Source organism: Arachis stenosperma, chromosome 10, assembly GCF_014773155.1.
Source record: "Arachis stenosperma cultivar V10309 chromosome 10, arast.V10309.gnm1.PFL2, whole genome shotgun sequence".
Lineage (NCBI taxonomy): Eukaryota > Viridiplantae > Streptophyta > Magnoliopsida > Fabales > Fabaceae > Arachis > Arachis stenosperma.
The window spans coordinates 29,345,359-29,370,210 of NC_080386.1; the positions used below are offsets into that span (position 1 = coordinate 29,345,359).

A 24,852-nucleotide genomic window follows, 5' to 3' on the forward strand; every position below is an offset into this window, starting at 1 on the left:
GTTGATGAAATTATAAATTACAATGATTGTAGGTACATTTCGGCATGCGAGGCAGTCTGGCATTTATTTGGATACAAAATCTAGGAGAAAGAATCATTTGTGACTAGACTTTCACTCTTGTTGGAGGATGAGCAACATGTGGTTTATAGTGAAACTTCTAATATGAATGATATCATCGAAAGAGAAGTATCTCATAAGTCCATATTTTTGGGATGGATGGCGGTGAACAGGTCATATCCCTATACTCAAAGTCTGACTTATGCTGAGTTTCCAACCAAGTTTGTTTGGAAGGACGATGCTTAAAAGTGGTTTCCTCGAAAGCAAGATTTTGCAATTGGAAGGTTGATTTATGTACCTGCACGTAATTACAAGTTTATATTCAATTTTGATCTTATTTATTTGATGATTTAAATTAAAAATCTTAACAGCATGTACCCCACATCAATTTTATTCGATTTACCTACACTAGAAAATAAATGTTCAAATAACTTTCAATAGTTATTATCTAATGCTCTATAGATTATACAATTTTAGAATTGTTCTCTATTTTTTAGAAAAAATAATTTTTTACGCATGTGTAGCTACATAATAATTGAAATCGTGTAGCCTAATCCATTTAGCAACTTAAAAGTGGGATTTTAACCAAGTTTTTTGCAGCAAATACCGAAGAACATTACCAACGAGTTCTCTTGAATACTCAAAGAGGATGTATGAATTTTTGAGATATAAGAACAGTAGGAGGAATAATTCATGCTACTTATAGAGATGCATGCTTTGCTCTTTGACTCTTGTAAGATGACAGAGAATTCGTGGATGCAATTAAGGAAGCATGCTCATGGGCCTCAGGATCATATGTTAGGAAGTTGTTTGTCATTATATTAACATCCAACAATATCTCAAGACCAAAATATGTTTGGGATAGATGTTGGCATGAACTCTCAGATGATATTTTGTATTGACAAAGAATCGTGATGAACATGAGGGGTGAGTTTTTATTATTGCAATTATAAAAGTCCTTTATTATTGATCATTTTTAGTTTGATTGAATTTTATAGTATCGTATAATATGCAGAGTTAACCATGTTAGATGATCAGATTAAGCAGTTATACTTAATGGATATAGACAAGATCTTACATTCCTACGGTAAAATCTTGAAAGACTATCCTCCTATGCCTTTAGCAACTGAAGTTGATAGTTCTTTGTTAATCGAAAGGGTTATCAGGGAAGAGCTAAACTTTAACAGGGATGAGTTAAAGAAAAATGCCTCAGACATATTAGCCATCGCAACACCTGATCAGAAATATGCGTTCGATAAAATTATTACAGGTGTGTATTATGATGAAGGGGGTTTTTCTTTGTATATGGTCATGGGGGTATTGAAAAAACATTTCTCTGGAACTTTATATCCGCTGAGATTCACTCAAGGGGTGATATTGTGATAAATGTTGCTCCAAGTGGTATTGCATCTTTACTTCTTCCCAATGGAAGAATGACACACTCAAGGTTCAAAATACTGCTGAATATAACTGAGAATTCTGTATGTAACATCAAACATAGTTCCCCTCAAGCAATGCTGTTGTTGAAAGCCAAACTTATAATTTAGGATGAGGCTCTAATATTTAGTAAGTACTGCTATGAAGCACTTGATAAATGCTTGGGTAATATCATGAGTTTTTCTCCAACATATAACAAAGATTTTCCCTTTGGAGAAAAAGTGGTTGTACTAGGTGGATACTTTAGACAAATCCTTCCTCTCATTCTACGAGAATCGAGACAAGATATCGTTCATTCAACTATGAATTTGATTTACCTTTGGAAGTTTTGTCAAGTGCTTAAACTAACGAAAAATATGAGACTCTTTGTAGGGACAACTGCTTCATATCAAGATTAGACAAAGGAATTTGGAGAGTGGTTATTGAAAATTGGTGATGGTCTAATAGGTGACAATATGGATGGTGAATCTGAGATATATCTTCCAGAAGATATTGTTATTTCTTCTTCAGACCAAGTATTTAATGAGTTGGTTCATTTTTCTTATCCAAATATTTTGGAAAACATGTCTTCAAAGGATTTTTTCAAAGCAAGAACTATACTGGCTCCCACATTGGACATTGTTGAAGAGGTCAACAACTATCTGATGGCTATCATTCCTGGAGGGAAAAAATTATATCTTAGTTCGGATTCAATTTGTATGGATGAAGGGAATACGAAGAGTCAACTAGATCTCTATGGTCCTAAATTACTAAATAGCATAAATTGCTCTGGTTTGCCTCCACATAAATTAATACTCAAGGTTGGTGTTCCGGTGATGTTACTAAGGAATATTGACCAATCCAGTGGTCTTTGTAATGGTACAAGGCTACAAGTTAAGAAGATTGGAAATCATGTCATAGAATGTGAAGTCTTAACGGGTAACAATGTTGGTCATATTGTTTTGATTCCAAGAATGAATATGGTACCAACAAATGAAATCGTCCTAGTTAGATTTCAACGAAGACAGTTTCCCATAATAGTATCATTTGTCATGACAATTAATAAGTCTCAGGGACAAACTTTATCCCATATTAAATTGTACTTGCCCAAACCAGTTTTTACACATGGCCAACTATATGTGACACTTTCAAGAGTTAAGAGCAAGAGAGGTTTAAAAGTTTTACTTATAAATTACGTAGGAATGTCTGCAAATTCAACCTTCAATGATATTTATAGAGAAGTCTTTGAAAAAATAGGATTCTAATGTAAATATTTAAATTTTATTTTAAATTCTGTATTGAAAATCGATGTATAATTATTTTACTTTAAAAAAGTGTAAAATGATGATTATTCATTATTTTCAAGTTAAACGTTGATTTTAATAATAATTTTATAATTTTTTTAAAATAATAATTATTGTTTGTGTGTGTGTTTTTTTTTAATATTCAAACATATAAAAATATTTTTTACTTTTATAAATTTTTCCGTGTTGAGCATGGGTTCATACACTAGTTTGATAGTATAAAAATAATATAAAATAAAAATAGTAAATAGTCATTTTTTACTAAAAAGATTAAGGCATTAACAAAATCGATCACAAATAATTTAAACAAGAGTTGTAATCTTTAATGTTTATTTTTATCTGACATTTCTAACCAAACTCTAAACCCTACGTGTGATCCTACCTTACGGTGAGCTTTCGTAAGTGGCAAATAGTGTTAGTAATGTTATTCAAAACTGTGGGTGTGACTAAAAAGTAAAAACTCTATCTGACTTCGACTACAAGCTGATTTGAAATGAGATTAAGCTATGTAAAACAAAGAAGCAAGATATGCAAAATTGTTGAGGAGTGTATTATGTATGTATGTAACTTTAAACAAACTATGTACATTATGTTCTAATAATGCAATACAACTTCAAGAACTCCTTCAATACCCGCTTAGCCTCTTCAAGATCAACACTCTCATATTCAATCTTGTAAAGAGTCCTAAATTCAAAGCTTGTCTGATCTCATCCACATCTAATTTCAAACCTTTCCACTCATAAACACTTCTAATGTTTTCGAAACCCATGAATTCATTTTCCCCCCTTTACCCCAAACTTATTCCTCACCCTCTCCAAAACCCTAGATTTCACTTGCCCAAGCTTCCCAGGCTCTGTGACATAATCAAGACCAACCCTAGGGTTCAAATCTTCTTCGTCTTCCTCCATGTGGCTCGCTGATATGAGAATTAATGTTGGTTTAGAATTTCACAAAATAGAATTTCGTTGCAAGTATAGTCCAAATCAACAACTAACTCTCAATCAAAGTTTAATTTTATTTGTCACAACACAAACCAATAAAAACCAAGAGTTTTAAATCCCGGGTCGTCTTTCTTCGGACAACGCAAATTAGGTGCACATTCTTGGTTGTGAAATAAAGGGGGTTTTGAAATATAAAATGAAAATTAAAATAACTACGAGATAAAAAAACTAAGAAGAGATCAAAATTGAAATTAATGCGAGTAAAAAGGAAGTAAGGTCAAAACTAGTGAAAATGCTATAAACGCATAAAAGAGCCTTGACTTGGGAATGAGAATTAAGGAATTCTATCATAGTCATAACCACAACTATGGCAACTATGATGAGTCAATCTCACTTCGTCAAACCCTAACATCGAGGAGTAAGTCAAGCAAGCATAATTGACCTTAATCCATAAGTCCTAGCTAACTTACTAATTTCTTAGTAAAAAGCTAGCATCAATGGAACAAGAGTCAACTAACTACCCAAGAATTACCACTAAATGTCAGACATTATGACTGTAATATCCTAGGAACTCATTTCCCAAGTCAATGTGTGAAAATCTACTCAAAATTTTCAAGTGGCATTTTCACAAACACTTAGTGGGCATAAAACCAAAACATAGGAAATAGCAAAGGAAAATGAAAACTATCACCAAACTATTCACAATATCAACAATAGAAACTCAATCAAGCATAGAGAAATCATAAAGCATCAAATTCATAAACAAAAGATCCAAGAAACCAAAATTGCATATATTAACAAAGTAACTTGAACCATAAGAAAATGTAACAAAGTAATGTAATTAAAGAAGAAATTAAAGAGTACTTACAAAAGAGATGAGCAAACTTCAAGATCAAAGCTTAAACTAAAAATGCTACAATGAAACTTAAATAAACCCTAAGAGAGAATTTTCTACACTACACTACTCCTACTCCTAAATTATGCTTTTTATCCTAAAAGTGAGCTCTCTAAGCTAATGCTTTGATATGGAATGAAATTTCCTTCATATAGCACTCCAAAATGGCTTCAGCACTTCCAAAATTGGGCCAAAGAGCCCAAAAAATTGCGAGTCACGTGCTTCATTAATGAAATCACACATAGAGACTTGTGCATACACACAGAAGGTTGTGAGTACACACACTTGGCTGTGTGCTTCTCCTTTGTTTTCTTCATGTGTTCTCCATTTTTGCATGCTTCCTTCCACTTTTACTTAGCCATTCTTGCCAAATTGAGCTGAAATCACTTAACAAAACACGTCATGGCATCAAATGGCATAAAAGTGGAATTAAATGATCAATTTAAGCACAAAACTACATATTTTTACATTTAGGTTCAATTTAGGGAGAAATCACAAAAGTATGCTATTTTAGGGATTAAGTGTGAGTTTATGTGATGAAATCCATCCAATTTATATCAAAATTTATCGTCAAATTTGGACTCATCACTCACGTTGTCAAACAAAACAGGCTTCGCCTTCAGTGAACCAATGCACTAATCCTCACGGAGTACTGCACGCTTTGACAAGAGATCCAAATCGGCACCGTCAAAGAAGAGGTTGCGCTGGCGGTAGGTTGCAACATGGAAGGGTGCGAGCAAGGCAATGATTTTTTGGTGCGAGTCGGTGTTGGCAGGCAAAACTTTACTTCAACTTCCATTGGAGAATGGAGCTCTGAGAGGGAGTAGAGAGTGAGGAAGGAGGAGAATCTAAGGAGAAAGGCCGATGCGATGCGGCGAGTATGTCATAGGCTTTGTAACAACTTATTCTTCATTGTTGAATTGAATAAAGTTTTGAATAAAACTCTACATCTAAGCAAAATTCTTATCCAAATCTATCCAAGTTGTTGTAACAACTTTTCAAATTACGCGCTCTTCTCTTTCTCATTCTTCATTTCTTTCTCCTTCTCCTCGTCCTCGTATTTCTTCTTCTTCTTCTTCTACCAAATTTGCGCAGGTTCTTCCTTTTCCTTTCTTCTCCTCCTCCTTCTTCTTCTCCTCCTCTTTATGTAGGTTTTTCTTCTTTCCTTCTTCTTTTCCTCCTTTTAGAGATTATCAATTCAATTCAGAACACTTGCGTCCATTCAATTCAAAACATTCAATTTAATTCATAATGAACCGAACATGTTATTAAGGTGAAACAATTGTATAGTACTAAATGAACAGAATATTATCCATTATATAAAATAAAATTCAAAACAGCTTTCTGCATAATGAACCGAACATGTTATTACGGTGAAACAATTGTATAGTACTAAATGAACGAAACATTATCCATTATATAAAATCAAATTCAAAACAGGTTTCTACATAATGAACTGAACACGTTATTAAGGTGAAACAATTGTATAGTACTAAATGAACGAAACATTATCCATTATATAAAATCAAATTCAAAACAGCTTTCTGAATAATGAACCGAACACGTCATTAAGGTGAAACAATTGTATAGTACTAAATGAACGGAACATTATCCATTATATAAAATCAAATTCAAAACACCTATGTCTACAATTTAGAGATTATCAATTCAATTCAATTCAGAACACCTGCGTCCATTTAATTCAATTCAATTGAGCAATTGTATTCCATTCAATTTTTGATTGAAAAAATAATCCATTAGCAAAATATTGGTGTTGTTGGTGATGACGATAACGAAAGAGGAGGAGAGGAAGAAGAAGAAGAAGAAGAAGAAGAAGATCCTCCAAGAAAAACACCAATTCAGGTACACTTGAAAAGTGTAGCCAAACGCGAAAAAAAATGATGCCTTAGGCTACGGTTACGCTTTCTGGGCTACGGCAACACTTTCTGGGGTGATTCCTATTCGGCCGTTGCCTATTCTCAAAGGCTACGCTTTTTTGCACCAAGTACTACGCTTTTGGCGTTTGGAAATAGGGTGCGCTTTTCAAGTGATGCTGTCCAGGAGCAAAGGCTACGTTTTTCAGCTTCCATTTTTACCATAATAGGCTACACTTTTCAACGCTACTGCATCATCTGTAAAGCGTAGCCACATTGTATACCATGGCTACTTTTTATAAGTGTAGACTTAGGTCCCTCATTTTTTTTTTGCTTCTTCGCGATGGTGAGGGTTTTCGATCTTCGCGCGGTGCAAGAGGGTTTTTTGAAAGGGTTTTCTTCGTGCTTTGGACTCTTAGAGGGTTTTCTTCTCTGAAAGGGTGATGACGAGCTTTGGAGGGAAAATTTTCACTAAGTGTGAGCTGAGTGTGCGTGCTTACGCCGGAAAAAAGTTAAGAGGGAAAAAATTCACCAAGTGTTAAGTTTTTGGCTCTAGATACATTAGGCATCACTTTTAAAACACATCCAAAACTTAATAAATAGGCTACCCTCTAAAAGCGTCCTCTTTGATACAAAAAGTGAACCTATAGATATCAACCTACGGCTACGCTTTATAAGTGATTTCTATAATACCTAAGGCTACACTTTTTAAATGATGCCACAATTGTGTATCCTTTTCTCTTGTGAAAGGTAACACAGAGAAAAGCGTAGCCTATTCATAGAATAGACTACGCTTTTCGAATGTAACTTAAAAAAAGTGTAGATGAATGGGTTTTTTTTTGTAGTGGGAGGAGGAAAGGGAGAAGTAAAAGAAGAATCTGCGTGCACGAAGAATGAGGAGGAGGAGGAGGAGGAGGAGGAGAAGGTATGCGTGAATTTGAATGAAGAAGAAGAGGACGTATGCGTGTATTTAAAAGAAGAAGAAGAAGAAGTGCAGGGAAGAAGAAGAAGCGTGGGGGAGGAGAAGAAGAAAAGAACGTGTAACGACGCTCTTTTAATAAGGGTAGTTTTTATTGGTGTTGAACCTATTTGAATAAATTTAAATAAAAAAAATACTTGGATGCGTAGTAATACCTAAAATTTTTTTTAATTTTTTTTGGCTTCCTAGTCTCTTCTTAAAGATATCAATAATCTTGTGTCACCAATAAATGAGAGATAATTAAGAATAAAGTTAAATATTGTGTGAATAATTCTAATTTTTATTGATAAATTCTTCGGTAGGTTGTAATTATTGTACATGAAAAACCATCCTTTTGAAGAAAATATGGACACCAATAAAATAGAGGATTATGAGAACTAAAGCAAGCAACTTGACATTCTCTCTTAGAAGCTATTTATATTCTCTCCTTCATCAATTGGAATTTAGGGGTTTTGATTTGATGAAGAAAATTAGAAGAAGAATGAAATATTCAAAGAAAAAAAAGGGTTTAAATGTCATTACCAATACTAATTGCCACTTATGAGAGCTCATCACCACATAGGATATGAAGTTATGAACTAACGGCGTTTCTCAGCAAAATAATGTTTTGTTAGAAATGTTAGACGGTAATAAACATTGAAGATTATAATTTTTGTTTAAATTATTTGTGGTCAATTTTGTCAATGTTTTAATTTTTAATGGTAAAAAATAATTATTTATTCAAATAATAGAGATACTTAAAAAATAAAGATTTCAATTATGAAAATGTATATTATTTTATAAAATAAAAAAAATTAATAATTGTTGACGTCAGGTAACTTGGATCTTGAGATAGGTTAGCTCGTGAGAGGAAGATGATGAACTTTGAATCGATGGTGTTCCATTATGGATGACACGCCGTGCCCACTTCCCACTAGCGCTCCTGTTCAGAGTAAAGAGAAGGCGAAAAAACTATTGAAATGGAGGTAGAGATATCTACAAAAGATTTTAATACTCAAGTTAATAGGCCGTGTTTAATTATTTGAATAGAATCACACAGGATATTAAAAATAAAATACATAAAATAAAATATAAAAATTAGTATTTTATATTTTTTGTGATAAATTAATTATAAATAAAACAAATAATAAAAATTTTAATTTATTTTATTTTTTTACATAAATTTATTAATTTAGTATTTTAGTATATAATATTTTTATGGTTTAATTATTCTGTTGGTCCCTATAGTTTTGTGAAATTTTTAATTAGATCTCTATATTTTTTTTTAATCGAGTCTCTGCACTAATTTTTTTTTAATTAAATCATTCTTAGTAGTAATTGGCTTAATTTTGTAGGGACCAACTAAAAAAAATTAGTATAGGAACCTAAATAACAAAAAAAAGTGTAGGGACCCAATTAAAAAAAATTGGTGCAAAGACTCAATTAAAAAGAAAAAAAGTATAGAAACCTAACTAAAAATTTCGTAAAACTATAGAGACCAACAGAATAATTAAACTTATTTTTATTTATGTCTCATCAATTAAATATAATTTTATGTCTTTATATTTATATTATAATATTTATAAATAAATAATCAAATATGATTAAATAATTTAAGAGATATAAAAATTACGTTAGATAACATACAAAAAGTGAAAATTTTGAGTACTTCTAAAATATAAAAAAAAATTGTTAAAAAACAAAGTTTTTATGCGAAATCCTTTCAAATCAATTTTGAATGTTCATCCTAATAATTTAGTTCTAATTTAAAAATTCTGAAATAATTTTTTTTTTTGTATACTAAATAATTACCTTATTATATGTTTATTATAAATAGTGGATGTCTGCTACTCTCTAGAAGCATTGACATTCACGAGTCACCATATCTGTGGCATTTAATTGGCATGCTTTACCAGAATAACCACCTTCTAATCTCTGCACAAATATTATTATTACTTTACTTATGAGGATAAATTAAATTATTGAAAAAAATAAATAAATAATCTTAAAAATTTGTGTTAGCGTAATTTGACTTAGATTTTGGCATGCTACAAATTACAATAAAGGACAGCTTCATACACCAAGAAATATTGCTTTCCTTGGGTCTCAATCAACATTCTCGCATGTGCCTATTCTGAAGAGTAATGGCCATAAGCAGTAAGCAGTGACGAAATTTCATATTAATTTTGTAATCAACAAACAAACCATTATTTACGGGAGTATTTTTTTAACCTTGCAATTAAGTTATTCCGCCCTCAAAAAGGATAATTTCATTTTTATTTTATTTTTATAATTTTATTTTTTAACCTTGAAAATAAGACAATAGTGCAGTAGTTTAAAACTTTCAAGCTTCAACTATTAAATCTATAGTTATTTATACGTGTTTTTATCTATTTATATTTTTAGGATGTATAAGTTTTTATGACTAAATTCTCTAAATTTGATAATTTATTATTTTCGAAAGAAATATAACAGAAGAATATATATATATATATACAATAAAATTATTTTCTTTTAATAAATTTGTTCACCATACAAATTCCAAATTTCTACTATCTTGTTATTGCCTGCCAATTTTTGTTTTTTGTTTTTTAACTATTAAATATTAAAAGAATATATAATTCACATACATGGCAATAAACTTATAATTTGTAAAGACAAAAAAAATTATAATTTTTAAATTTATAAACACTAAAATTTTTATAATTCTAAATATCTAATAACAAATATTCTCCACATACAAGTTATTTTTTGATACAAGTTCATACGAGTCTCTTTAACCTAATTCATCCTACGTGTCATTGTCTAACTAATTTTTCAATCAACGTGCGAATATATAACTGCCTTTTTTCTAAAAAATTTCGTTTCTATTTTCAAATTTTTTCAGTATTTTCGATTTACATTCTCTTCCATCTCTACGTTCTCTACATTTCTCTTCATTCATTCTCTGCGTTCTCTTTCTTCGTTTTTATGATTTTCTTCGTTCTCTACATTTTTGAAATCAAGCTCTGAAATCAGTTTTAAACAGTTATCTCATTGTTGAATATAATGAATGATTCAAATTCAGATTGTCAATTGAATTAAAGCGAAGTGAATTATTGTTTTGAATCCAATCAAGTGGCTGAGGTGCGATTCGATTCTAGTTAATGTTTTCATTAGTAGTTTATGATTTTGTAGGTGAATAATGTTGTTTTTGTTTGTGAAAATTGTTGTTTATCATTGATGGTTTGAATTGAATGTAATGTAAAAGTTCTGCATTAAAGAAAATATTTTTGTGTATTTGCAATAAATTTCGGTATAAAACTAAGATATTTATGTGTATCATTTAAGAATTATTGGTGTATGTTTAGTGATAAATTCTGCATAATTCAAAACTCTTCTTCTCCCTCCTCATCTTCTGCTGCTTCTTTTTTTTTTCATCATCATCATCATCACCATCTTCTTCTTCTTCTTTTTCTTATTCATCTTTTTATTCTTGTTCCACGTTCTCATGTTTCTTCTTATTTTACATTTTTAATAAGAATAAAAACAAAATAATCAAATAAAGAAGAAGAAGAAATACATAATGCTACAAAATTACTTGAAAGAGGATGAACCGACATTTATTCAACTAAAAGAAAGAAAGAAATAAGAAAAAAAAAAGGAAAAAATGCAGCATTAAAGAAAATATTTTTGTGTATTTGCAGCAAATTTCGGTGTAAAACTAAGATATTTATGTGTATTATTTAAGAATTTCGGTATTTTTGTACTGATAAGTTCTGCATAATTCAAAACTCTTTCTCTTCCTCCTTCTCATCTTCTGCTGTTTCTTCTTCTTTTTTTTATCATCATCACCTTCTTTTTCTTCTTATTTTTTTAATCTTTTTCTTCTCGTTTTATCTTCTCAAGTTTCTTCTTATTTAACTCTTTTAACAAGAATAAAAACAAAAAAATCAAATAAAGAAGAAGAAAAAACACATAATGCTGCAAAATTACTTGAAAGAGAATGAACTTATTACATTCATTCAACTAAAATAAAGAAAGAAAGAAATAAGGAAAAGATGAAGAAAAAAAATGTAGCATTAAATGAAAGATTTTTGTGTATTTGCAGTAAATTTCAGTGTAAAACTAAGATGATTATGTGTATCGTTTAAAAATTTTCGATGTTTTTATACTAATAAATTCTGTATAATTCAAAACTCTTCCTCTTTCTCATCTTCTGCTGCTTCTTCTTCCTTTTTTTCATCATCATCACCGTCTTCTTTTTTTTTCTTATTGATCTTTTTCTTCTTGTGTTACTTTCTTAAGTTTCTTCTTGTTTTACTCTCTTAACAAGAATAAAAACAAAAAAATCAAACAAAAAGGAAGAAAAAACACATAATACTGCAAAATTATTTAGAAAAGGATGAATTTATATTCATTCAACTAAAAAAAAGAAAGAAGTAAAAAAAAAAAGAAGAAAAAAAAGATGCAGCATTTAAGAAATTTTTTTTGTGTATTTCCAGTCAATTTCGGTATAAAATTAAGATATTTATGAGTATTGTTTAAGAATTTTCGGTATTTTTATATTAATAAATTCTGCTTAATTCAAAACTACTCTTCTTCCTCCTCTTCTGATTCTTCTTCTTCATCTTTTTATTTTATTTTCTTATATTTCTTTTTGAATTCAATTTCAAAATTTTTTTCATTTTTCAAGAGTTGGTGAAAGCGCGTATTTACACGCAATCTCAATAAGGATTGTTTTTATTAGATTTGACGTAACTTATATGAACTTATATGCCAAAATATCTTATATGTATAGCAGGTCTGGGATCAATATATACATGTCCTAACATACAAAGGTGAAGCATAGTAGACCCTATGTGAAGCAATGGCCACCCGCAAATAAATAAATAAATTTAAAGACAAAAAAAAAATTTTTGTCAGTATTTTAGTCATAAATTTAATTTTTTTAATTTAGAAATCTAATAATATATTTTACTCTATATTTTTAAATATTATTAATTAACTACTAACAAAAAATATATTTTATTAGTCTTCTAACATATATTTTTTTAATAAGAATTTTTTTTTCTAGAAAACAAAAAATTAACAATGCCCCGGCCCCTCCATGATATTGTCTTCCATCGTTCCATGCACCAAGACTTTCTTTTTCAACTTTGGGGAAAAAAAAGACTTTCTTTTTCAACTTTTTTTTTTTGAAAAAAAATTGAGGTTTGGGAGTTTATTTTTCCCATATTTGAAGGTTGGTGTTATCTTTTTTCTGAGTGATCTCTTGCAGCTTTTACTCTCAGTATCTATTTTATAATGAATTTGTGAAATTAAAACATAGCTCTAGGTACTCATTTCTTTCGTTTATAAATTTATAGTTTTAAAGTAATTTTATAAATTTATTTGTATATTTTGTTTAATTATTTTATTTTTATTTATCTAGTTTATAGTGTTAATCTATGTTTTCATCAGTTTCTTACAAAGTTATTATCATATATAATATGTTCAATTATCTTATAAGTGGGTAAATCCTACCCAAAGAATAAAATTGTGATACAAATTTTTAATATTCACAAATAAAAGTATATAAGACAAGTTTTAAGTTAGGATAAACTAAAATAGAACAAAATAGAATTGGATAATGTCAAAAACACGTTCTTATCTACTCTGCACACACACAAAACTTGACACTTTTAAAAGGAAAACAAGTTGTACCACTCAAAAGTATGTGATTAAATACATATATTTGAACAAAGAACAAATTAAATAGGTTTAATTTAAGTAGTGGAATTTAAAAAAAAAAAAAAGAAAGGTTAAGAACCCTCGCTCTCCTAGCATTATTATTGGTCATTTTTAATTTCTAATTCGATCTCATCCTTGTTAAACTGAAATATTGCGTACTCACTTCATCCATGTATATAACAAATGAAAGGGTGTCATTTTGCAATTAAGCCAGGAAATAAGTGCTGGAGACATGGTTCAAGACTTCAAGTTCAACTAATTTTATAAGTAGCATTATTTATTTATTTATTTTTTATTTAGTTAAAAGGGTTCTGCATATACAATGTGATCAACTACCAACCAATCATTGAACAAACGAACACACACTACCAAATAGCTGCTAGGATAGCTGTTACAGTTGGTACATTATTTGTCATTCACTTTATCATTATTCATTATTTTCAATGCAACTTGAATAATATATAGGCGCTGCAGCGATTCCTTTGCGCTTTTATTTTTTTTTTTTCATGAAAAAAGTTCCCCCTTCCTTTTTTTTTTCCTTAATATATAACATGTAAAGGAGATTCTTCTAGTGTTTAATTTGTGTTAGATGCTTGAGTAAGATTCTCAAAAGAAATATACGAGGAAAAAATATTCTTTAATTTAAAGGGCCAAATACAATGCTTCCTTTGATGTTTTGCCTAATTACATCCAATTAAGCCTCTTTGATTAGAATGACTTCTTATACAATGATTCTTCATACTAAACTTCTCATCATCACGTTAAAATATTGTTAGTAGGATGCTCTGAAGTATCCATGCACGAAGCATAAATAAAACTTTAGTAGAATTGTACGTGGTTTCTTGTATACCAGATATGAAAATTAATAATATTTCGTTAGATGATATATATTAATATAATGACATGTGTTTTTTTTTTTTTGTTATGTCATTTTAAAATTAGTTGAATTCTAGTTTAAAACAGTAAAAATTATTTTTCTTTTAATTCATTGGTCCTTATTACAATTAAGTATCTTCAACTGGACTTAAGATATTTTATCGGTCCAATACAAAATATCTTTTTAGAACATAACTAAGCCACAAGATACCTAAATTAAAATAATATTCTATTAAATTTGACTAAAATCTAGTATAAATCCTCTCTTAAATCCACGAGGGATATAAATACTAGGTGAATTCTCATCCATCTTGAGATACGTTATCTTACTTTATTCTTTTTGAGTTAAATCCAAAAATGTCCCTGAGATTAGCGTTTTGCACTAAAATTATTTCTGAGATTTTAATTACACCAATTATGTTTCTGAGATTGAAAAAAAATGCACTATATTAGTCTCTGGCCTATTTTTCATTAACGACGTAATGATATGTCATAATGACGTAGACTGTAAGTGACACGTGTCACTTCATGATTTGGCCACATGTAATTGTATGATGATGTGGTGGCCAGTGACACGTGGCATGCTGACGTGGATGGTTGTGCCACGTGTCACAATGTTATTTGGCCACGTGTCCGGTTGTGCTACGTGTCGCAACAGTATTCGTTCACGTGTCATCCATTATGCCATCGTTGTATATGCGCCAAATTAGTCCCTCACTTTGCATTAAGTGACTCATTTTAGTTCCTGAAATTGAATGTTGTGCACCAAACTAGTCTCTTCACCAATTTTTCTCATTTTTTTAAATTTAAAATTTTAATATCTTGGATACACTAATTTCAATTCTATTTTTTCATATATCGTTTAAATATAAGTGCTTTTATAAAAATTTTTAAGATTTTAGTTTTAATTATATAATTTTTTTAATAATTTAACATTGGTCAATTTTGTAATATATAAGTATGTTATTATAAAAAAATAATTATATGATTGATTAGACACATTTTTTTTCATAAAAAAATGTGTTTTTAACAAGGTTGCGAGAACCGGACCGGTCAATGAACCGGTGAGGTTACTGGTTCAATGGTTCATTGGTTCGACCGGGGTTCAACCGGTTTAATTAAATATTAAATAAAATTATTAAAAATTTAAAATTTCACATAATAATAAAAAGCAAAATTTCAAGAAGAGAGCTATGTAGAGTCAGCACTTAAGCATAAATATGCAGCGTATACATATAGTATTCTTCCATACATACATTTTTGAAACAAGACTAAAAATACACAAGCATAAAAATCAAAACCATGTAAATAACATGACACTTATGTCTAAATTGTTAATAACTACAACACCATCAGCAGTTTAAATACAACACCAAGAACAACATAGCAAGATTATTAACAAAAAAATACAGATTATTGTGTAATATAAATTATTAACAATTAATCAATAACACAGCAAAAGAACAATTATTAATACCATAATAAGAACACAGTCAAAAACACAGCAAAGAGGATTGCAAGAATTGCAACAGCACACCATTCCATACCATAACACAGTAAGAACAACTTTTCAATACACAACACAGCAAGAACACAGCAAAGAGGAGAGGACTCACCTACTAGAATCTTCAGCAAACAAATTCATGAACAAATAACCTCAGAATCATGAAGCCAGCAAACAAACAAATAATGAAGCCAGTAAACAAAATCATGAACAGATATCAAAATCAAGCAGAAAAAATCAAAATCAAGCAGAGAAAATTGAAATTCATGAACGAATAACCTCAGAATCATGAAGCCAGCAAACAAACAAATTTATTCAACATTTCAACAAATTTATTCAACATACAAAAAATTGAAGAACAAATTTATTCCTCTCACAAAGAATTGAAGAACAAATTTATTCAACATTCGAACGGAAGCCAGAAACCTAGAACTTACCGTAAGTGAAGAACGAACAGAAGCCAAAAAACCAGAAACCCAGAAGCCAGAAACCCAGAACCCGCAACAGTGCTTGAAACCCAGAAGCCAGAAAGTCAGAAACCCATAACCTGGAACGGTGCTTCACGACCAACGACCAAAACCCAGAAACCCAGAACTCGCAACGCCGCAACGGTGCTTCACGACCCGCGACCAAAACCCAGAAACCCAGCAGCCACAACGGTGCGCGACGACCCGCGACGGTGGGAATGTTCTTCACGGCGTTCGTCGGTCGCGACGGTGGTCACTGGCTCACTGCCGGCGTCGATTGTGGAGTCCCTCTGCTCGTTGGAGGAAAAGGAAAGTAGGGTTGAGGGAGGCGTGTGGTGACAACTGAGTACTGAATGATTTGGGGGTGGGTTACGTTAGTGGGTCGTGGGTTTTGTTTTTTTTGTTTTTTTTTTTTCGTCACAAAACGACGCCGTTTTGAGTTATTTTAAAAAACCGGAACTTCAAAAAAACCCACCCGGTTCGTCCGGTTCACCGGTTTAACCGGTTTTTTGTAGAGAGGTTTTGGAGGTCAACCGGACCGGCCAGATGACCGATTCCCGGTTAATCCGGTCGAACCGGCCGGTCCGGTCCGGTTCTCAAAACAATGGTTTTTAACAAGAAATTAATAATTAAAATAAATATTTTTTTCTTACGAAATACACGTTTTCGTTATGTATAAATGAGCTAGATTGAAGGAACTTCAAGCACCCTCACTACCACCTTTGACCTTTGCAATCTAGACGAAAGAGGTCGGAGATGGTAATGAGGAAAGTTTGAAATGCCTTCACGTCAACTCCAAGACGGCGGCTATTAGAGATATCCGTAAGAAAAAAAATATTTTATAAAAGTACTGAAGAGAGGTCGGAGATGGTAGTGAAGGTGTTTGAAAAGCCTTCACGTCAACTCCAAGTCGGCGATTAGGGTATTCGCAAGAGAAAAAATATTTTATAAAAACACTTTTATTTGAAAAACATGTGAAAAAATAAAATTGAAATTAATGCATTAAAAAATATTGAGAATTTTGAATTTATAGAAAAAAATGAGAAAAAACTGGTGAAGGGACTAATTTGGTGCACGACATTCAATTTTAGGGACTAAAATGAGTCACTTAATGCAAAGTAAAGGACTAATTTGGTGCATATACACCGATGGCATAATGGATGACACGTGGACAAATACTGTTGCGACACGTGACACAACTTGACACGTGGCCAAATAACATTGTGACACATGGCACAACCATCCACGTCAGCATGCCACGTGTCATTGGTCACCACATCATCATACCATTACACGTGGACAAATCATGAAGTGACATGTGTCACTTACAGTCTACGTCATCATCCCATGTCATCACGTCGTTAATGGAAAATAGGTCAGAGACTAATATGTTGCATTTTTTTCAATCTCAGGGACGTAATTAGTGCAATTGGAATCTCAAGGACGATTTTAGTGCAAAACGTTAATCTCAGGGACCATTTTAGGGTTTAACTCTATTCTTTTTACCTCTTGAATTTTGACTGACTTGATTGTCAGTATCCCTTATAAGTACCACTTTCATTCGATTCAAAGATTATTATAACTGACTGGAAGTCTCAATTTCTTAAAAGATTAAACCTAGGTAATTATTGTTGAACATTGATACTATTTGTGGAGAGTTTCACTTGGCAAAATCTGCAGAGACAAACTCACTTCACGTAATCATTAACAATGACTAACAATCCTAAGAATCTAATACCAGACATTACATAAGGCATGAGAGAAAGCACACATTTCGTATAAAAATATCCCGATAAAAGGGTAGACTAAGAAGAAAAGATTTGTTGGCTGGAAGAGGCCATCATCACCACGCACTTTCCTCTAAAAGCAGTCGAATGAATAAAAAATTTAGGCGAAAACTACTCATAGGATAGTAGAGAATACCAGAAAGTAGGCACACGTCTTGGCAGTGTAGAAAGAAGAGAGAAAGAGCACTGTGAACTTTTACAATATTGCACTATTGCTAAAAGACAATAATATTCTCGCCACACAACCTAAAATAAACTCCTAGAACATTCTTGTGCCAAATCAGACGTCACTTGAATGTCTAGTAGAACCACTTGAAAAATCTCACATGAAAAGAAAGAGGGTCATATCCATTCTCCATAAAAATTTTTGACAAGGTCATTCCAAAAAGATTCAGACATTCGGCGAATTTGGAATCCCATAAAAGAGGAAAAGAACAAATGAAAAAAATAAGATTTTAGAAAAAAAATGTCTTAAAACTAATATATACTTATATATAACCCATTTTTTACAATTTCTTGGGATGAAAAATATATAATATTTTATTACATTTATAGATAATTATTATCCATAGTTACTTACATATTTGATTCATGAAAAGTCCTAATCTTTGGTTGTTTTCAAGTCTTTGATTCAAAACCCAAGTTGAACTTCAACTTTAAAAATTTATTCACTTACTTAATGATGACCACAACTTTATTGACTTATTCAATAATAAATATCAGAGAATAAAAAATATTCTATAAATAGTAAAAATTAATCACCGTATATTTATATGTCTTCTTTTTACATAATTTTTTTAGCAAAATAATTAGTCATTAGGATAATTATTACATAACATAGAAGATAGTTAGCAGTATAATTAGTTACTAGTAATTAGTTATTAGTGTAAGCATAGAGTTAATAGAACTAGCATGCAAGTGGTTCTAAAATTAGTTAGGAGATATTTATCATCTGTAACTAAGGTGTAGGATAGAGAATTGATATAAATACCCAAATAGTGTAAGTTAGTAAGCGTGATTTGTTTTTCTAAGTCTCAAATGGTTACATAACATAAAATAATCCAGAAAGTTCTATTACTTTCTCTCTGATTCTTTCTTCTTTTCTTTCTTTCTTTCTCTCTTTCTCTCTCACTTCATCATTCTTTTAATTGCATCTATTCAAGAATTGAGCTCCTACTCTTCTGAACTTACTAATTTCTACATAGTGCGGTGAGCATGGAAGAAGAGTAGAAGATCTCACAAGTGCAGAGAAGAAACAAACGTTGAACAAATCCAGAATCTTAAAAAGTTTGAAATCATGGATGACACTTCATCTCCATTTTCTTCAATTGATGTTCAGACTCTTGCGAATCTGCTCAACTAGATCAACATCATGCAAATGATTCAGCCAAGAACTCAGACAAATCCAACATTAGATCCGACAAATCCATACTTTCTTCATTCTGGAGAAAGTCCTGGAACTAAATTGATCACAGCTGTTCTTGGAGCCAACAATTATCATACCTAGAAAAAGGCGATGTGGCGCGCGTTGAAATCAAAAAATAAGGTGAAATTTGTGGATGGCTCGATCAAGAAACTAGAGGAAAGTGATTCTTTGTTTGAAGCATGGGAGAGATGTAACAATTGTGTAGTTTCTTGGATCAACCTCTCGTTGAGTCCAAAAATTGCGAAAAGTGTGATGTAGATTGATTTGGCCTTCGAGCTGTGGAAAGAATTGAGAAAGAGGTATTGCCAAGGGAATGTGTTTAGAATTGTATAAGTGGAGGAGAAACTCCACACATCAAAGCAGGGAGATTCGACAATTACTGCGTACTACACCAAATTGAAAGGAATCTAGGAAGAGCTGGACAATTTCAAACCAATTCCTTCTTGTGTCATGTGTAAAGAAACTTGTAGACGTGGATTGAACGTGATGAGGAGATATAAGGAAGATGCATGTGTTTTGAGATTTTTGAGAGGCCTAAATGAGTAATTCTCTACTGCTAAATCATAGCTTATGTTGATGAAGCCACTGCCTGATATCGAAATAGCATTCTCGTCACTACTACAACAAGAAAGATAGATGAACACTGTAGAGATAGGAGAAGATAAGATAGAATTTTACTCGCTAATACAAATTCATGAGGCTTTAGGGGCAAAAGTAGAAGGAGAAATGGTAGAGGCAACTATGGCAAAGGAGGAAGAAGCTCAAAATTCTGTACTTACTGTAAAAGGAATGGACATTTGGTGGATATGTTACAAGAAACATGGATATCCTCTACACTTGAAGGATGATGGAAATACTGGCTCAATTAATATGATTACTAATAAGAATTATAAAAAAATCAGCTTGAATTCTCAAAAGGATGGTGAGGGAAGTTCCAAATCTAATTCAAGTTTAGGTATAAAGGAAGTATCGCTTGTTCCATTGAACCATCAAGATTCATAACCAAGGCATAGCATTAATAAAATTTCAGTCACAACACTTCCCTCTAACAAATGTATATCCTATGTCATGTCACTTTCAGTATTTGTCCTAAGTTCCTGAGTTATTAACTCAGAGCCACAAATCATGTTGTTTTCTCTATAGATTCATTTCAGTGTCTTAATGAAATTAAACTAGTCTTGATAAACATGCTTGATGGCAATCACACAATAACTAAGCTAGCAGGAATAGTACATTTTTTAGATTATTTCCACTTTACACACGTGTTCTACATACCAGATTTTAAGTTCAATATTATTTCAGTATCTAGGTTAACTAAAGATTCAAAATGCAAATTAATTTTTTATGAGAATTATTGTGAAATTCAAGACAAAATTACCAGAAAGATGATTGGTTTACCTAAACAAAGAATGGGCTTATATGCACTTGAGAGCATAGTACCTGTTTCAGCTACACGCACAATCACAAAACATGCATCTACACTCACTGCAGAAGCTACACAAACACAAGTAGAAATACTATGGTACCTTAGACTTGGACATATACCTAATAGTAGAATTTTTGCTATGCAAAGGAATTATGATTTTCTAAAGAATGCTGGTTGTAATAAATCATGTGATCCATATCACCATGTCAAACAAAAAAGACTATTATTTCCTAATAGAATTTCAGAATTAGCAAATTTGTTTGACTTAGTACACATGGACATATAAGGACCTATTAATGTAAACTCAATTTCTGGTCATAGATATTTTTTGACGGTATAGAAGACGAGAGTCGATTCACCTGGTTGTTCTTTATGAAAAACAAAGGTGAAGCTAGTGCATTAGTTCAGAATTTTGTAACCTTAATGGATACTCAATTTGATACAAAAATAAGAAAAATAAAGACTGAATAATGGTCCAAAGTCCTTGTTACACAATTACTATGCATTAAAAGGTATTATCCATCAAACAACTTGTGTAGAAACACCTTAGTATAATGGCATAGTTGAAAAGAAACATCAACATATTTTGGCTGTCACAAAGGCTCTGATGTTTCATTCAAGCTTGCCCAAGAGATCCTTGTTGAAAAATTTATCACCTTATTTAATTTTAAAAGAAAAAATTTTAGATATTTCATACTTAAAGGTATTTTATTTTTTAGTTTATGCCTCTATTTTGCAAGTACAAAGGACAAAATTAAATAAAAGAGCTAGAAAGTGTGTTTTTTTAGGTCACAAGAATGGTGTAAAAGGATCTTTACTCTATGAGTTAGCTGCTAAAAATATTTTTCTCTCAAATTTTTTTTAATGAAATTGAATTTCCTTTTGCAACACAATTTGATATTGAAACTAGTGACACATCTATCACAAAAGTCATTAACAAGTACTTTGAATCTCTTTTTGTGCTTGGAAGATTCCTTTTCCACTAATCCTTGCATTCCTCAAAACATGCCTCATTTTAGACAATAATGCAGCATACCAACATAACATTGATACATTATTGGATATTCAAATGCATAATATGGATCACTTATTTGACATTATACCTCACAGCATCTCAACACTAGACATTCAACTCGTACTAGGAAGAGATCGGCATATTTAGATGATTTTCATTGTATGACTGCATTGTCTGCACCTAATTACACCAATTCGTCTATGTTATCCTGATATTTTATAAGATTTTTTTGAAGAGTCAACTATACTATTCTGTGAGTCAGAATTTTTGTTACACTATTTACACACTCAACACCCTATCAATACGCTTGCCTCAAACTCACCCAAGGAGCCAAGATGCTATGCTGAGTCCCTGAGTGATCCATGTTGGCAAGAGGCAATCGATGTGGAATTGAAAACTTTGAAGGAGAATCAGACATGGATAATAACTAAGCTACTTGATAAGAAGAAATCAGTTGGCGTAAATGGATTTTTAAGCTCAAACTGAACCTAAATGGCAGTATATAGAGGTATAAGGCCAGATTGGTGGCACAAGAATTCACCCAAACTGCTGGGGTGAATTATTTCGAGATCTACAGTCCAGTTATAAAAATGAGCACTCTTCGGATTGTGTTATCCATTGCTACAGTGAGGAATTGGCATGTGCACCAGCTTGATGTTCTGCATTCTTACATGGCAATTTGATGGAAGAAGTTTCTATGAAGCTTCCTCTCGGACTGGATCTTCCTACCTCTGATCTAGTTTGCAAGCTGGACAGATCTCTCTACGGCCTTAAATAGGCTAGCAAACAGTGAAATTTCAGACTTTGTGACGCCCTTAATGCTATTGGTTTTGTACAATCTCGCCATGATTACAGCTTGTTTACCAAAATTTTGGTGTCTCATACCATTGTCATCTTAGTCTATGTCGATGACCTCATTGTGGTAAGAACTGATTTGCTAGAAATTAATTCCATCAAGAGCATCTTCGTGATTTGTTTAAAATCAAGGACATCGATGAGCTCAGGTGCTTTCTTGGTTTAGAAGTTGCTCGAAGAAAGAGGGGGTTTTTGGTTTGCTAACGAAAGTACTGCATTAAGCTACTCAAGGACTATGGATTACTTGAGGCAAAGGCAATATCAACTCCAACGAACTATACAACTCAGCTCTCAAAAACTTTAGGAACACCTTTAAGCTCCACGTTTGAGTGTAGAAAATTAGTTGGCAAGCTTCTTTACTTAACAAATACTAGACCAGAGATTGGGTATGCAGTTGGAAGACTCAGTCAGTTTCTAGACTGTGCTACAGATAAGCATTTTGAAGCTGCGATCAGAGTACTCAAATATTTGAAGGGTGCACCAGTGCTGGGCTTAATATTCTCTTCTCAAACTAGTTTAGAGCTAGCATGATATTCAGATAGCCATTGGGGAACTTGTCCAGACAATAGGAGGTCTGTATCAGGCTATTGTTTCTTCTTAGAGAAGTTTATCATTCTTAGAAGAGTAAAAAACAAAACTCAGTGGCAAGTTCTTCTTACAAAGTTGAATATAGAGCTTCGGCAATGGCAACAAGGGAGGTTCAGTGGATCACATATGTGTTATAAGACTTGAATGCAAAGTTAGAAAAATCAATTGTGATCTATTGTGATAGTCAATCAATAATACACATTGCAGCAAATTTAGTCTTTCATGAGAAGACAAAACATATAGAAATAATGGATTGTCATGTACTAAGAGATAAATAGCAAGAGAAGGTGACTAAGTTCCTGCCAATTTCGACTCTCCACCAAATCGCAGATATTCTCACCAAAGCTTTGGCTCCAAATGCGTTTCATATTTGTCATGGCAAGCTGGGAATGGTGAATTCTTTAGATTCTAGCTTGAGAAGGGATATTACATAATATAGAAGATGGTTAGCAGTATAATTAGTTACTAGTGAAATCATGGAGTTAATAGAGCTAGCATGCAAGCGGTTCCAAAATTAGTTACTAGATATTTATCATCTTGTAGCTAAGGTGTAGAGTAGTGAACTGATATAAATATCTAAATAGGGTAAGTTAGTAAACGTGATTTGTTCTTATAAGTCTCAAACAGTTATATCACAGAAAATGATTGGTGCGAAATTTATAACCCAGAAACTAACCAGCAAGTGCACCGGGTTGTACCAAGTAATACCTCAGGTGAGTGAGGGTCGATCCCACGAGGATTGATGGACTAAACAACAATGGTTGATTGATTTACTTAGTTAGACTAACAGAAAAGAGTGTTTTGGTATTCAAAAAGCATTAAACAGTAAATTAGAGAATTAAACAAGCAAGTAAATAAGTTGGAAAAAACAATATGAAGAAGGCAGTTAAGGCTTCAGAGTTATCTATTTTCCGGATTGACTTTTCTTACTAACTACTTTAATCATGCAAGATTTAATTCATGGCAAACCATATGTGACTAGACCCTAATTCCTTAGACCTTTCTAATCTCCTCTAATTCTCATCAATCACCAATTCCTTGGTCAATTAATTCTAATTAGGGGGTGAAGTTTAATTCTGATTATTATGCCACAAAAATCCTAATTATCCAAAAATAAGAGGATTATATGTCACGTATCCCATTAAGTCCAGACAATTAGAATTTAGGAGAAATTGTTTTCAAGATGTTGTTCAAGTAAAAAACTTTTCCAAGTTATACAAGAACTCAATTAGAAAGAGGCTCATACTTCTGTTCCACCCAAATTCATAAGATAAAGAACGAAAAAATTCTTGAAATATAAATCAAAACATGAATTAAAATAGAAAAATAATATTATCAATCCATACAATAGATAGAGCTCCTAACCTTAACATTGGAGGTTTAGTTGCTCATGGTTCAGAGAAGAAAATAAGGATTCAGGTAAACTGTAAAGTGCGGAGTGAGATCCCCCCTCCTCTTCAGAAGAAAAATTTCTTCCTTTTTATATCTAATCCTAATTAATTTAAAATCTAATTTCTAAAATTAAAATAATATCTTTTCCTATTTTAAAATTTGAATTTAAATCAGAATTAGTTAACTAATCCGCGCTTTGTAACGTGGGGACCACTTGGCTTTACTGGATCCGCGCCTAACTTGAGTGCCAAAATGGGGCCCAGAAATCGCGCCCAGCATTTTCTGTGTTTTCTGCACGTGGCACATGTCATGCGTACGCGTCGATGGTCTTCTTTGCGTGTCACACGTACGCGTCAGGT

The 24,852-nt window shown here is 31.9% G+C and overlaps 1 protein-coding gene and 1 pseudogene across 1 annotated transcript; one reads left to right on the forward strand and one right to left on the reverse strand.

The window, feature by feature from the left end:
• Positions 1–1,080: 1,080 nt before the first annotated feature.
• On the forward strand, positions 1,081–2,738 carry LOC130956939 (uncharacterized). Its single transcript, XM_057883867.1, has 2 exons — positions 1,081–1,327; positions 1,942–2,738. Exons 1-2 carry the CDS (start codon positions 1,081–1,083, stop codon positions 2,736–2,738), a joined length of 1,044 nt encoding a protein of 347 aa, XP_057739850.1.
• Positions 2,739–3,364: 626 nt separating this feature from the next.
• On the reverse strand, positions 3,365–5,412 carry LOC130956940 (triphosphate tunnel metalloenzyme 3-like; annotated as a pseudogene).
• Between the last annotated feature and the right edge of the window lie 19,440 nt (positions 5,413–24,852).

What these genes read in the sequence shown, in the direction of transcription:
- LOC130956939 (XM_057883867.1), top strand. Translation starts at nt 1,081, where the DNA reads ATGTTAGATGATCAGATTAAGCAGTTATACTTAATGGATATAGACAAG. An exon ending in GTTCGATAAAATTATTACAG is followed by an intron (nt 1,328 to 1,941) that starts GTGTGTATTATG and finishes ATGGTCTAATAG; the next exon opens with GTGACAATATGGATGGTGAA.